General features: G+C 55.8%; 1 protein-coding gene across 2 annotated transcripts; it reads right to left on the bottom strand.

The window, feature by feature from the left end:
• Positions 1-353: 353 nt before the first annotated feature.
• CCDC9B (coiled-coil domain containing 9B) lies at positions 354-12,941 on the bottom strand. Of its 2 annotated transcripts, XM_012766407.3 has the most exons (11): positions 12,802-12,840; positions 11,851-11,964; positions 11,457-11,564; positions 10,730-10,885; positions 10,523-10,648; positions 9,714-9,883; positions 9,353-9,411; positions 8,755-8,808; positions 8,568-8,658; positions 7,949-7,991; positions 354-7,865 (listed from the first exon to the last, which is right to left on the bottom strand). In XM_012766407.3, exons 1-11 carry the CDS (start codon positions 12,811-12,813, stop codon positions 7,317-7,319), a joined length of 1,482 nt encoding a protein of 493 aa, XP_012621861.3. In that variant the 5' UTR covers positions 12,814-12,840; the 3' UTR covers positions 354-7,316. The 2 variants fall into 2 exon arrangements, with proteins under 2 accessions (XP_012621861.3, XP_075860359.1); XM_076004244.1 differs by having other exon boundaries at positions 10,523-10,885; positions 12,802-12,941.
• Between the last annotated feature and the right edge of the window lie 438 nt (positions 12,942-13,379).

Below are 13,379 nucleotides of genomic sequence, written 5' to 3' on the forward strand. Positions count from 1 at the left end.
GCTTGGTATGGCAGAGCAGAAGGGGAGTGAAAGAGTTTCCACGGCTCTTGTAGTCACAGCCCCTTCTTTCTGTACACAGCGACATGTGGCTTCTGCAGCTGCACACGGCTTCACATGTTGGGCACATAGAGCAGTACGTGCAGCAGGAGCCTGCTGGCTGATGAGAACAGGGCCTGGTTGGCTGGGGAGCAGTGGTCAGAATAGCTTTATTTTCAAGGGTTGGAACTTAGCTGCAAAACTGTCCGTGAGGTTTTAAGCCAGGAAGGAGAGTTCTGTGCAAAAGGGGGTTACTTTCCTTCAACCACTCTGCACTTGGACTGCTAGAATCATTTCTAGGTCTGCTATGTGTTACTATGTATATTTATTCCTCTGCAGCCCAGATTTGAAGGAAGAGTTATCCTCTTTGAAAGTGACATTTTGGAGTGTGGGGTGGCCAGGGAGCCCTTTTAGACTGAGTTTGTGGGGCTATCTTTTCTTTCCCCCGTTGGTGTTGAGGTGCACAGAAGTGTCTCTCTGAAGTTTTGAGCATAAGAAATATTTCTCTTCCTAACAGCTCTAAATTTCTACATGGTATGAGACCCCAGTTTTAGAAGCTTTTCTGTCTACCTTGTTTATCAGTTTTCACCGGGGAATTCTAAGATAAGCGTGTTCTTTAGTTGAGTATTTATATCCTGTTTTGAAATGCTGACTGCAGAGCAACTACATGTTTCTACACGTTTCTTTAAAGAGAACTGAAAGGTCAGGTCACAAGCTTTAGGGCTACCACTGCTATTTAAAAGGGTAATAATCGTCCTCCCTTTTCTGTCTACAGAGAGTGGAGGTATTTCTGGAATTGCAATTCAGTAACAAAAGGCCACAGTTGTGCTTTTTTTTTCTCCCAGTGTCCCTTGGTGGAGGGAGGGACAGTAGTGGCTTTGCTCATTTCTCATGACCAGTGCTAACTAACTCAGTACCTGCTCAGTGTTGGTTCATCGCCTGGTTGATCACTGTGTCGGGTGGGCTTGGCCTTACTGTCATTGTGGTGTCCCTGTCATAATGCACTTGCTACCCACATCCGCAGCCCATAATCTGGTTCAAGGCGGTGGGTTGCTAAAGTGAACCCCTGCAAATCATAGCTGCTCTCACCTCTGTGGCCTCAGTTTCTACATTTCCAAGTTGAGGGACTCAGGCTTGGCCTTCCTGTTCTTTCCAGGTGCCAGAAGCCAGCAGCTGTCTTCCATGTGGTGCTTAACGGACGTGACCCATTCATTGTCTCCTCTGTTCCAGCGGGACGGCCTAATCTTGGCTATAAAAATACCTGCTGTCAAAAGTTTTTCGGTCACATCTGTTTCACTTGCTGACGCAGCCTGTGGTTTGCTTCTGCCAGAAAGCCTGTTATGCTTCATGTTCCCTCTGGTAGCTAATTAGGGGGGAAAAAAAACAACTTCTCTTTTCCACACACACAGGTCTACCAGGCTTTTCATCCCAAGTGCAGAAACAGCCATGGGTCCCAGTGATACACCTTGCATGTGAGCCACCTGGCCAGGAGGGAGCACTCAGGCAAAGTCAGCTTCTCTGGGCCCCATTTAATTCTAGAAACATTGGTTAAGCTACTGCTAACAGACTGGAAAATGACCACACAGTTCTTGCCGTCAGGGAATTGACAGTCATGCCCGCAAGAGTCTTCTGTTCTCTTAACTTTAGTCATCTGTTTTTGCAATAGCTTATTAGTTAAATAGCAATGGGATTCTAACGAATAGTGTTAGGAATATTTTCCACAAGTCACTGCCATTAATTCAAGAACTATTTATTCAGTGTGTACAATGTGCCAAGTGAGCCTCTAAAATCCCCAAACTAACTGTCCAAAATGGCAATTGTGTTGATTACCAAGAATTTCCTTTCAAATACGTATACCTTTCTCTGCTACCTCAGTGTTATGGGTCGCTAGTTGAGGTCTCCCCAAATTGTGTCCTGGAGGCCCACCTGCCCCCTCAGCTCCCCACTGGTGGGCTGGGCAGTGCCGAATCCCAGCAGCCAGTCTCTCAGCTGTAGGCAGCTCACAGCATCTCGGGGACCTGGGTGGGGAGGCAGAGTGTTCTTGGGAAAGACCCCTGCCCTGGAAGACAGGAGACCTGGGGACTCGACAATGGCATTAGTCAAGGCCTTTGACCTCTCTCTTTTCTCCTAACCAGATGGGAATTCATGAGAGCAAATGGAGGTCATAGATGTGAAAGGGCTTTGAGATATTGGGAATACACGTATAGTGTGTACACGTGAAGTAATATATTTTCAAGGTAACGTCTGTCCCTTTGGGGAAAAACTGATGCGTGGAAAGAAAGAAATGTGAAGGGGTGGGTAGTAAATATTATGCCGGTGCCTAGATCAACAGCATCAGCATCACCTGGGAATTTTCTAAAACAATGACACCCTTAGTTGGCCCATCCCAGGCCAACTGAGTGAGAGATTCAGCAGGTGGAGCCCAGCAGTCTGTTTTAACCAGCCTTCCAGGTGATTCTGATGCACACTAAAGTTTGAGAACCATTGGCCCAGCCTTGCCTTCTGATTCAGTAACTTGGCGTTCAGATAGTTCTGTTTTGACACATGGTTATCAAGGTGACTTTTAACCCTTTTTCTTGGTTGAAGCCAGCTGCTCAGCTGTGGGAAGAGGAAACACTATGTCTGCAGTGTCTGTAAAAATCCTACATTGTCCATTATTTTTGACAGTTGCCAGAGAACTTGCCCTGGAGAGCTTGTTAAGAAGGAGGCAGGCTGCAAGAGCACCCCCCTCTGCCCCCCAAGGTACTGATGTGTTTGCCTCACCTCCTGCCCTGAGGCCTGCTGCTTCTCCAGCCAGTCCTTAAAAGGAGCAGTGGGTGCCACATTTGTTCTTTCTGGTGCCAGGTCTGTGCTATTTCACTTCCCCGGTGTTGAGTGGATGCTTAATGAGAGGCTGTGACGTAGGCCCAGCAGACTTGTTGAGAGAAAACAGCCTTAGCCCATGCTTTCCGCTGTCTCCTCTCATTCCTTTCCCAACCTTGACTTCTCCCCTCTGTGGGATTGTGGTCAGCCTCTGTCAGCCCTTCCTCATAAGCCCTGATAACCCTTGCTCAGGAGGAGATGTTTGTGGGGTCTGTGGACACTGATAAATGACTCAAGAGACAAGTGAAATGGTGTCTTTAGTTTCTCCTATTCCTTTGCCCCCTCTCCCCCTTGATTTAGTCCCAAAATAAGAAGATACAGCTGTGTGGGGATTTTCGCCGTTTCCTTTGTTCTTTTGGGGGCTAGTGCTATCTTTTCCTGGAATTCCTGTCCCTGCAGCTAGTGTTGGGGCTGGAGTTGGCCGGTGGTCAAACCTTCCAAACTTGTGCCTTGTTTGATAGCTGGGGATCCCCTGCTTCCAAGGATCCCCAACTGTCCCTTGACTGTAACAAAATGCAATCATGCTGCTCCTTTGGGTGACAGAATGTAACCCTGGGAGGCATGGAGCAAACTGCAAAGCGGTTCGTTTCTGGGGAAAATGAAGAAGCAAAAACCATTGTGTGAGTTTGTGAGATTGCTACTGATGTAAACAGAATAAAAGAGGACCCACTCTGAGCTGTGAGAGCCAGTGTCCAGGGGGAAATGAGCTAGAGCCAGTGGGTGAGGACAAAGACCACTCCCTGTAAAAGCAGGGGCACTTTGTGAAGCTCTTAACTCCACTAGACCACCCCAGGGTTTAAAAGAAGCCACCTGTCTAGGAGGGCTGGATAAACTTTACAAACCATCCCTGCTTCCCTGGGAGTGCACTGACACCCAGTGAAGATGAGGCTAGAAGAGAAGGTGAAGAAAAAGATAGAAAACAAAGTGGACAGAGGTCAAACCAATAGCTACTTTATTTATTCAGCAAGTATTTATCGAGTGCCTTCTGTGTGACAGGCCACTGTGAACAGAGAGTCTACTGTGCATTGTGTGCATACTCTTGTCTTCGATTTTCTCAGAAACCCTTCAAAGTAGGTATTACTAGCCTCATTTTGCAGGTAGGGAGACTGAGACTTTTAGAGGTTAAAATTGATCAAGGTCACCCAGCTGACAGATGGCAGACTTAGGGTTTGGATTCAGTCAGTCAGATTCCAAGGCCTGTGCTTCTTCCTTTTGACCATGCTGCCTGTCACCAAAACACATGTCTTTCATGCAGTCTGGTCTACTGTATTTCCTTTCTGCCATCTGTCAGAGATGGGCCTGCAGCGACAGAGAGGCCTCGGCCTGTTCCACCCTCCTTGCTTCAAGGCCTCGGGAAAGCTATCATCTCCCTCCTGGCTCCTTCCTACTCTGTGTGCCCTCCTTTCTCAGTTCCTCCAGCCCTCGGCCTGGGCTCCTGATAGCTGTGATTGATTCAGGCCTGCCATCTTTGAAGAGTAGTCTTGTCTATTGGTCAGAGAGGAGAGGGGCATCCAAGAGGAAGGCTCCCGGCCAGGCCTTTTATTGAAGGAGCCAGGAAGAAATACAACTAGCTTTCCATGACTCCAAGGCCTGTGGAGGGGTGTCTAACAACACTTCCCCCCTGCCCCCTAGCTGGTTCCATCCTAGAGCAGGAGGGGTGGCCACAATCTGGACAGATAGCTAGGGGTCACCAGCATAGCTATTGCTCCCCTTAAAGAGCTCTCCTTTTATGAGAAAAGCTCAGCGTTACTACAGTGAAGCCATCTTGGGCCAGTCGCCGTTCTCTCCAACCCCTAGTAACTTTGGTGACATCCCTCCTCCTATCATCCTGAGTGTCACCCCACAGAGAGAAGTCCTATATTGCCATAGCCCTTCTGCCCAGCTTTCTCTCCTGCTTAGTCCTGCTGTGCGGGCTGAAGCAGGGCTACCTGATTCCTACATCCTCACCCCAGGGTCAAACGTGCCCTGGCATATACCCTCTAATGAAGGCATAGCTGTACAGTTGGCACCATTGGAGGTTTGGGAGCAGATTGTACATTATGAATCTTAGAATTCAAATTCTTTTTTTTTTTCTTCCAGAGACAAGGTTTCACTCTGTTGCCCAGACTGGAATGCAGTGGCACAATTATAGCTCACTGCAACTTTGAATTCCTGGGAGTGATCCTCCCACCTCACCCTCCCAAGTTGCTAGGACTATGGGGGTGTACCACCACTCCCAGCTAATTTTTAAAAATTTTTTTTGTAGAGACAGGGTCTCCCTGTGTTGCCCAGACTGATCTCAAACTCCTGAGCTCAAGCAATCCTCCCGCCTCAGCCTCCCAAAGTGCTAGGATTACAGGCATGAGCCACCACACCCAGCCAGAACTCAAATTCTTGATCCCAATCATTTCTGGAGACACCTGAATTCAAGGGCTCCGCCGGAACCCACTCTATACTGGCCCCATCCTTTGGAATTCATGGGCCTGTGCCATGCTCCAAAGATGTATACTTGTGACTGGAAGGCAAGAGACAAACTTGAGCTTGGAGTCTTCATCCATAGCCTATGCATGTCTCACATACATAGGAATGTTTCCAAGCCTTTCCAAAATATCTCTGATCAATCAACCTCACACCAACCTCTTCCATGCCCTTCACCGCATCCCATTCCTGACCAGCTCTCTCACTGCCCTCTAAAGCTTCTTCCCCAGGACCCTCAGCTTCCCACCCAACTCCTGCCTCCACCACCTGGCAGGGGAAGCACTCCCCTCAGCCCCTACACAGCCAGCAGCACACCTTGGAGTCTAGAATCTGTCTTTGTCTCCAGCCCTCCATACATTGAAGTCCAAACCCTCACTATGCAAGAATATAGTCCAGGAACCAGCAGCCCCCAGACCGACTGGATTAGAATCTGCATAACTCTTCATACTAAAGTGGGAGACGTTCTTCTCTAAACAGTCTGATCTGCTGGAGAAATAAATACCCTCCTCAGCCTCCCCAGTAGAGGGGTGGAGGATGGAGCTGAGAGACAGTGAGGAAGCCCGAGCTGGGACCCCAAGCTTTAGGCTTATCACTGAACAGTGCAGAAGTCCTGGATTGGATCTGGACTCTCACTAGAGCACATGAAGCCCATGACCCTCTCAGAGAGGGACAGCCATGGCAGGACCAGAGAGAAGGAGAGCAGAAGGGACCACATGGTGAGACCCGGGCAAGGGCTTGGGGCAGAGGACAGGATAACAAGAGCAGCAGTGGAATGGTTCCTCTGGGCTCCTACCACCATCCTGCCCCAAGCTCTGCCCCGCACCTACAGCGGAGAACAGCTCCCACTGTTCAGCCTAGATCTGCCGGATGACTGGGTTTCTTCCCTCCCTCTTGCTGGCAAAGCCACCATCGCCTACGGGCTGGATTACTGGTAGTGGGTGCTCAGGAAATGTTTGTTGAATTGAGAGGAAGCCACAGCTTGTGCGGAGTCTGGATAATTCACCAGACGTGGGCCTCAGGGGAGGGGCCGGAATGGAGACTAAGTAGGAAAGACAAGTCCTGATGTCATGCCACTGTTTCTCCATCTCTTGAGTCCCTGTCTGAGTCCTTGCTTTTGCATGGCCCTGGTGCAGGCAGTGGGGGAAAGAGGAAGTAGAAAAGGGCAGGAAGTGACCCTGGGCTGCAGGGCCAGGCCCCTGCCTCCATTCATGGTGCCCATAATGTCTGGCCTGGGTGTGGGGGAGAAGGCCTGGCCGTGAGCTCCCACCCTGCTGTAGGGTGAGGAGGTTCCCCCCGATTTCAGAGAGGCCTTTCCAGAGACCTTCCTTTTCACAGAGAATACCTGAGCTCTACTTGTCTATTCCCAGCCCAGTCCCTGCCAGCTTTTCTCTGGGCCTCAGCCTCCTCTTCAGGAGAGGCAGGAAGCTGGCAGATTCCCCCACCCAGTTCAACGGGTTCAACCGTCTTGTGAGTCTGGGACTGAGTCACTTGGGTACAAGCAGGGCCATGGGAAAGGGCCCAGGCCTGGGCTGGCCATGCCAGCTGTGGAGGCTGCCTGGACCCAAGGATTTGGCAGCTAGAAAACGAGGCCAGGCCCTGGAGGATGCCAGAAAGCCAGGAGAGCCAGATGCTGAGGGCGACCAAGCCTTGGTCTCTCGCCATGGCAGAGAAGGCAGCAATAGGCCCAGGTCAGGGCTCAGCAGCCTCATTCACCAGGTGCCAGCGGGGGAACACACCAGGGCTATGCCTACACGTGAAAACACACATGTGCACAGGGACGAGCACGTGACGTGCAGGGAGAAGGCAGCTCCTTGCCCTCACAAGGTCGCCTTGAAGAAGAGTTTGCCACACCGCTTATTCCAGCTGGCACAAGCCACCAGCAACCAGATGCCCATCACATCGAAGACTGAGTTCTTCCATTTCCTCTCCCCACCTGGCTCCCCAGCTCCCAGGGGCTTTGCTCAGCATCTTCCTGCAGGGCCAGGACCCCCCGTCCTGCTCCTCACACTTCCTGTGCCTCTCGCCCTTTGGCTGGTTCCTCTGGGGGGCCTGCTTCTCTGTTGCAGGCCCTGCTGGGCCCCAGCCTTGCCAGACCTGTCTTCTCTGGGCTCTAGGGGCCCCGCTCCTCTCTGTGGCTCGGAGCAAGTCTGGACTTGCAGCTCAGCCTGGTGGTCGTTCCACCCCAGGGACTGCTCGGAGCCATCTGGCTGGGACACAGGCCTCTCCTGGGGCCCAGGCCTTGGACTCAGCACACACGTGCTCTCTGTGCTCTCCGCAGGCCCAGGGCTGCTGGCCCTTCTCAGGGAGAGGTCAAGGGGAGTCATATCAGTCTCCTGCGGGGAGCCAGGGGTGGAGATGGCCGTGTGATCGCCTGACTCCCCTTTTGGCCCCTCTTGGGGTTCCAGAGCCGGGCTGGTTGCTGGGGTGCTCCCTGGTCTGCCCAGCTCCACCCCGTTCTGCCTCTGTGCATGTTCCTCCTCACTGGCAGTCTGTCTGGTGCTTTGGTTTCCCTGAAACAAGAGAGTGGCCCAGCTGGCTGGTGAATTCAGGGCTCGTGTCCCCAGCCCGCCCCATCCTGTGCCCGGGTACCCACCTCCTGACTCTCCAGCTCCTCTTTGTCTTCCTTCATGTCCCACCTGTAGAAACACAGCACATGGCAGCCCCTATGCTTACCTCCACCCCACTTCATGTCACCCCTCCACAGCCCCGGTGGCCTATGTCTCCAGGGACATAGGCCTGAAGGCCTTCTCCCAGGGAGAAGCCATGCCCAAGGGTCTCAGGGTGGGATCAATAAGGCTCCAGGATGCTTCCCTCCCAGCCTAGCCCTTCCCCCCAAATCTAGCCATTTCCTCTAAATGCCACCCACCTGGCCCCATCCTGGGTCCCCAGCTGCTGTTTATGGCCAAGTCTACAGCACCTCGAATTCTGTGGGGACTCCAGGCGTGTTCCTGCCTGCGCTGCCTGGGAAAGGCACACCTGCTTCCCGGGGGAAGGGAGCTCCTGTAATTACCGCTGGCCTCCCTGGGCACCAGGCTCTTGCTGCTGCTGCCTCTGCCAATGGCCTCTCCCAGCAGCCCATTAACCTACTGCCAGGCAGCAGTGAGCCAAGAGGCAGCGGCCCTGGGGACAGAGCAGGTACCTAGACCTGTGCCAGTCCAGGAAATTGGGACACTCAGATGCCTGCCTTGATTTTGTCCCCTGCCACCTGTTACCTTCGGGCCCTGCCAGTCAGCCTCTCCTTCCCTCGGGCTTTGCTGCCTGTGGCTGATGCCGCCGAGGGTCTGCCAGACTGCCCACCTCGACCTGCAAGAGATGGTCCACAAATCCAGGAGAGAAGAGGGCCATAGCAGCAGCCCCCACGCCCGCTGTCCGGCCCCTGCTCATCCCCCACCAACTCACCTTTCCCATCAGGGGGCAATGGTGGGGGCTGTAGCTTCCGGTGGCTCCTGGGACCTAAGGGGAGCAAACGAAATGGCGACAGGGTGGGGTGGCAAAGGATCCCAGGCAAGGACACAGGTTCTTCCAGCACCAGGAAGCTGTCAGTCCTCAGCCCAATCATAAGCGTTCTGCCCCACTAAAAGAGCCCTGGGCTGGGGGTTCCTGTGTTTGCTTTGCCACACTCTGGCCAGGTGACTTAACCACCCTCTTGGGGCCTGAGCTTCCTATGTGTAAAATTGGGGGACCAGAAATCCACAGAGCTGTTCCTTCAGCAGGCCAGGGGCAGGGCCACTAGGACTTCACCAGCCAGAGACCAGCACTTGAGAGGACCTCAGGGTGGGCCACCACTGAGCCTCCTCCGGGGTCAGAACCCAAGCAGGTACTGTGGCTCAGAAGGCAGAAGGGGAGGTCTTCGTGCCCACCTCTGACAGTGAGGGACGTGCCCTTTCAGCTCTGAAAAGAAGTAGGAAATGAAGAGACAGAGAAAAGAGAGGACAAGGAGGGCGGGTAAGGGGTGAAAAAATCCGAGGAGGGAGGAATGAAGTGGGTGTCAGCTCACCCCGTCTGCTGCCCACCCTGGCCGGGCCCTCCTCCCCAGGCTTGCTGCAGTCCTGGAGCCTGTGTGGACAGAGGCGGGAGTCAGGCTGCTGGTAGCAAGGAGGACAGAGGCTCTGCCCTGACACCACCTCCCCCAACCCCAGCCCCAGACTTAAGAGCAGCAGGAAGATGATGGTTCCAAGAAAGATGGGCACCCAGTCCTCCCATAGGGCCCCGAGCTCAGGGCCTGACCAGAGGGCCCAGGCAAGGTCCTCTCCATCCTGGGGAGGGTCCCACCGGTCCTCCAAGCAGCACCCACAGTTTGCCCTACCCCAGTACCACAAGCATGTCAGCCCAGCCAGCCGCCCAGCCCTGCCACCCACGTGGGCTTGGCCTTGTCCAGGTCCCACGGGCGGCGCCAGTCACCCTGTGCATCTCTGTGCCGGGCGAGGCGGGCCAGGTCGATCTGCTCCCGCTCCTGCTTCCACTGGGCATAGTCCCAGCCCGCCTCTGGGGGCTCCCCCACTGGCTGTCTCCGGGGCTCCCGAGCACCCTGCAAGGAGAAGACACTCAGCACCACGGGGCAGAAGCAGAAAGAGGCTTGGAGCAGAGGTCTGGAGATTCCATTAAGCCCTTCCTCGCTCAAGGTTTCCACATCCCCATCTGTCTGTTCCCTCTCTAACTCGCTATGTTTGCCGTGGGCATGGTTTCCATCCACTCGTCAGCTGTATGTTTTGGGCAAGTAGCTCTCTGTGTATCATTTCCTCATCTGTAAAATGGGGATAGCAAATGCACCCACCTACAGGGTTGCTGCAGGGGTGTGTAGACAGGCCTGGAGTGGGAGGGGCAGCCGGGGCTGTGAGCAAGAGCAAGGACTAGGGTCTGCTGCCACCTAGAGGTCACACCTGGCACACGGCCAGTCCCCTACCCTCCTGCCCTCTCCCCTGCTCCCCTGCCGCCTGTGGGGCTAGCTGGGTTAGGGGATGGATCCCATGTCTAGCTTCCACTGTTTCTCCCTGCGAGGCCCACCCAAAGTGGAGACTGGCCAGAGAAAGGAAGGAGGGATGGGAATTCTTGCAGGTGCTGCCTCCGCCATGCCCTTGAAGACGAGGGACATATCTGACTCAGCTTCTCTGCCTCCCCCAAATGGGGACACCCACATTCAAGTCCCTGTCCACTCTTGAAGATGTACCTTCCATGCAGAATCCGAGCTGACGGCCACTGGTGCTGGTGGGCTTCGGCCCCCATGCCCTCCAGGTGACCCATCTGTGCCCTGGTTCCTTGCTTTGCTGGGCTTTTCACTTACGATCCGCTTGGCCTGGGCAAGGTGAAGATGGGCGGCAAGGCAGAGCCAGGGAAGGCGGGGCGGTGTCCGTGCTTCCCCACCCACCCTGCTCACCTCAGCTTTGTTTTCCATGGTCACAGCCAGCTCCACCCGCTGCCCCATGCAGAAAGTACCCCTGCAGTCCTCTGTGTCCTCGTGCTCAAGCATCTCATTAGCCACTTGAGGTCCGAGGGTGCCCCTTGTCCAGTTCCTGCTGACCACCCGCTTCCCCTGCAGAATGAAGACCCTCAGGCCACACGGGCAGCACTGGGCAGGACTTGGGTGCTGGGTCCATTGGGTGGTTCCCCAGGCCTGGGTTCCAGCCCAGCCCTCCCTGGAATGCCCACGGAGGAGCTGACTCCCACGAGGAGTTCACATGCCAATAGCCTTAGGTTATCCAGGGCCCAGGGCCTAAGATGCCACAGTGGCCCGTCATCTCTGAGCTGGGAAGTCCAGAGCACTCAGACAATGAGGCTTTGTCCCTCAGACACTATCCCCAGCATTCACTCCCAACTGCTCTGTCCCTACATCCTGCAGGGCTTTTAGGAGCACTCTGTGCTTTGGGGCATAGGGGCAGGGCTGTGGGACTAGTAACGGGTATTAGGAGGCTTCCACTGGGGGTGCTTTTCACATGTGGCCTTTGGTGGGGGACAGCAGTGGCCTGGCTGCAGAAGGTTGGGACCTGGGCATGCATCCCAGAACGGCAACTGGGAGAAAAGGAGTAGGGACAACTGTCCTCCCCTGACACGGGCTGGGCCCCCAACTCCTTGCCACCCGCCCTATGTCCCAGAGTGAGGCTTACACCAGGAACCTGGCTGATGGTGACAGTGAGGCCATCAGGTCGGAGGAGCCCCGGCGTGGTCACAGCCATGCTCCCCTGCTCCGCCTGCCGACGGTCTTCCTGGATCTCCTGTGGGAGGACCCGGGGTCAGCACAGGCCACGGCCCCCCAGGTGCACAGAGACACAGACGCTGACAGGCCTACACGGAGAGACACCAGTGGGACACCAGGGGGCAGAGGCACAAGTCCTTGGACCCCGACCAAGCCCCTGAGAGGGGCCGTGCCCACCCTAAGCCTGGCCCCAGGCCCAGAGCCAGACCTGAGTCCGCAGGGAGAGACCACCATGCAGGCTTGTGCTGGTCGGCAGGGAGTGGCAGCAAGGTCGGTCCTCCCGGCCCCCGTCACAGCCTACTCACCTGGTACCTGCGTAGCAAGGCCTGGTTCTTCTTGCGCAGGGCAACTATTCTCCGGTCCAGCTCTGCATCCTTCTCCTCCTGCCTGCTCATTGGGGGCTCAGCTCTGTGAGGCCCCTGCAGAAGGCAGGGAACCCAAGCTCCTGACTGCTGGGCCCACCCCCCTTACCAGTTCCCCAGATTTCACGTTTGCCCACCCTACCTTATTCTTACCACACAAGGAACAGCCCCCAGACCCACAGCTGTGGTCACAGGAAGGAAGGGGGTCACTCAGGGAGATAGACCAGAGAAGGCCCCAAGCCCCCATTCTAGCAAGGCCTGTCTGCCTGTCTCTGCCTCCTCGGGGACTCGGGTCAGGGCCTAAAACCCAGAGCCACAGCTCCCAGCAGAGGGCTGCCCCTCCCCCCTGCTCTCCAGGGAGCTTCTGCGAGCAGATCCTGGAATGGGAGTTATAAATGGCTCTGGCAGTGGAACCTGCTGTGACTGGGAAGCTGCCAGGGGATTTGGGAGGTCGAGGTAGGGAGCTGTTTGGCTTCTAGATCCAGGATCACAGAAAAAAAGGAGGCCCTGGCTCTGTCCTGGGCTCTCAGGCCCCGACCCCACTCTGCACGCCTGTGCCCAGCCTGCAGGAAAGAGCTGCTCCCTCAGGCCCGGCCTCTCCAGGCCGTGAGCTGCTGGCAGTCGGGGCAGGAGCGAGCCAGCTCCCTCTGCAGCCCCAGCCAGGGGGCCAACCCAGGCAAGCCGAGTCTCTGTATCAAGATCCCGGGGTCCTCCCGTCTGGCTTCAGGGTCTCTGATGTAGCCAGTGTCCCTGCCCAGCCCTCCACCCGCCTAGTCCCAGCCCTCTTCCTCCCAGGCCCAGCTGTCCCCAGCTGCCCCCAGAATGTGGTTACCCAGTATCCCAGCCCCCGCCCAGTCCCAAGAAAGCCCCCTCCAGAAGCGAAGTGCCACTCACAGCCGAGTGCATGGCAACAGCGGGCACCGAGAGAATTCCAGAGCAGCCCCTGGGGGAACCAGAGCGAGAGGGAAGCTGGAGCCACCGGAGCCAGGCCTCTGCCGGCCTCTCCCTGCCGGCTTCGGCTTCGCTGCTCAGCACACGAGATCATGTTGTGATTACAAAAGACTCCTCTGGGCTCCCAGCCAGGAACGCTGCGTCCGCCACCCCCACCCTTCCACTCTCAGAGGGCGAGGACCAGGGCACTGGCAGCCAGCTGGTCCTGCCCAGCACCTCTCCCTGCCCTGCCCCAGGGTCCCCAGACGGGCCGGCAGGGACTTCTCCCTGGTGGTTCCAGCCTACGCAGGAGGCCTGGCTGCCCGGACCTGCCTTCACCTGAGGTCCCGCGCCCCAGCAGGACCCCTGCCTGGGCCTGCCTGTAGGCCGCCATCCCTCCCACTAGTAGAAAAAGGCCTAGGGGACACAGCCCAGCCCATCAGGCTGCTTGGTCTGTGGGCCCCACCTCAAATGTGCCTCCCTCTCCTGCTGCTCTCCCGCCAGCACCGGTCTGAGTATTCCAAGGGATCAAAAAGCTCCCC

Source organism: Microcebus murinus, chromosome 6 (assembly GCF_040939455.1).
Source record: "Microcebus murinus isolate Inina chromosome 6, M.murinus_Inina_mat1.0, whole genome shotgun sequence".
Classification (NCBI taxonomy): domain Eukaryota; kingdom Metazoa; phylum Chordata; class Mammalia; order Primates; family Cheirogaleidae; genus Microcebus; species Microcebus murinus.

Bases quoted from the DNA above. Each gene is read 5' to 3' on its own strand.
- CCDC9B (XM_076004244.1), bottom strand. The intron at 8,659-8,754 runs GTGAGTTGGTGG...CATCTCTTGCAG, and splicing joins ATTGCCCCCTGATGGGAAAG to GTCGAGGTGGGCAGTCTGGC. The intron at 7,992-8,567 runs GTAACAGGTGGC...GTGTTTCTACAG, and splicing joins CTGACTGGCAGGGCCCGAAG to GTGGGACATGAAGGAAGACA.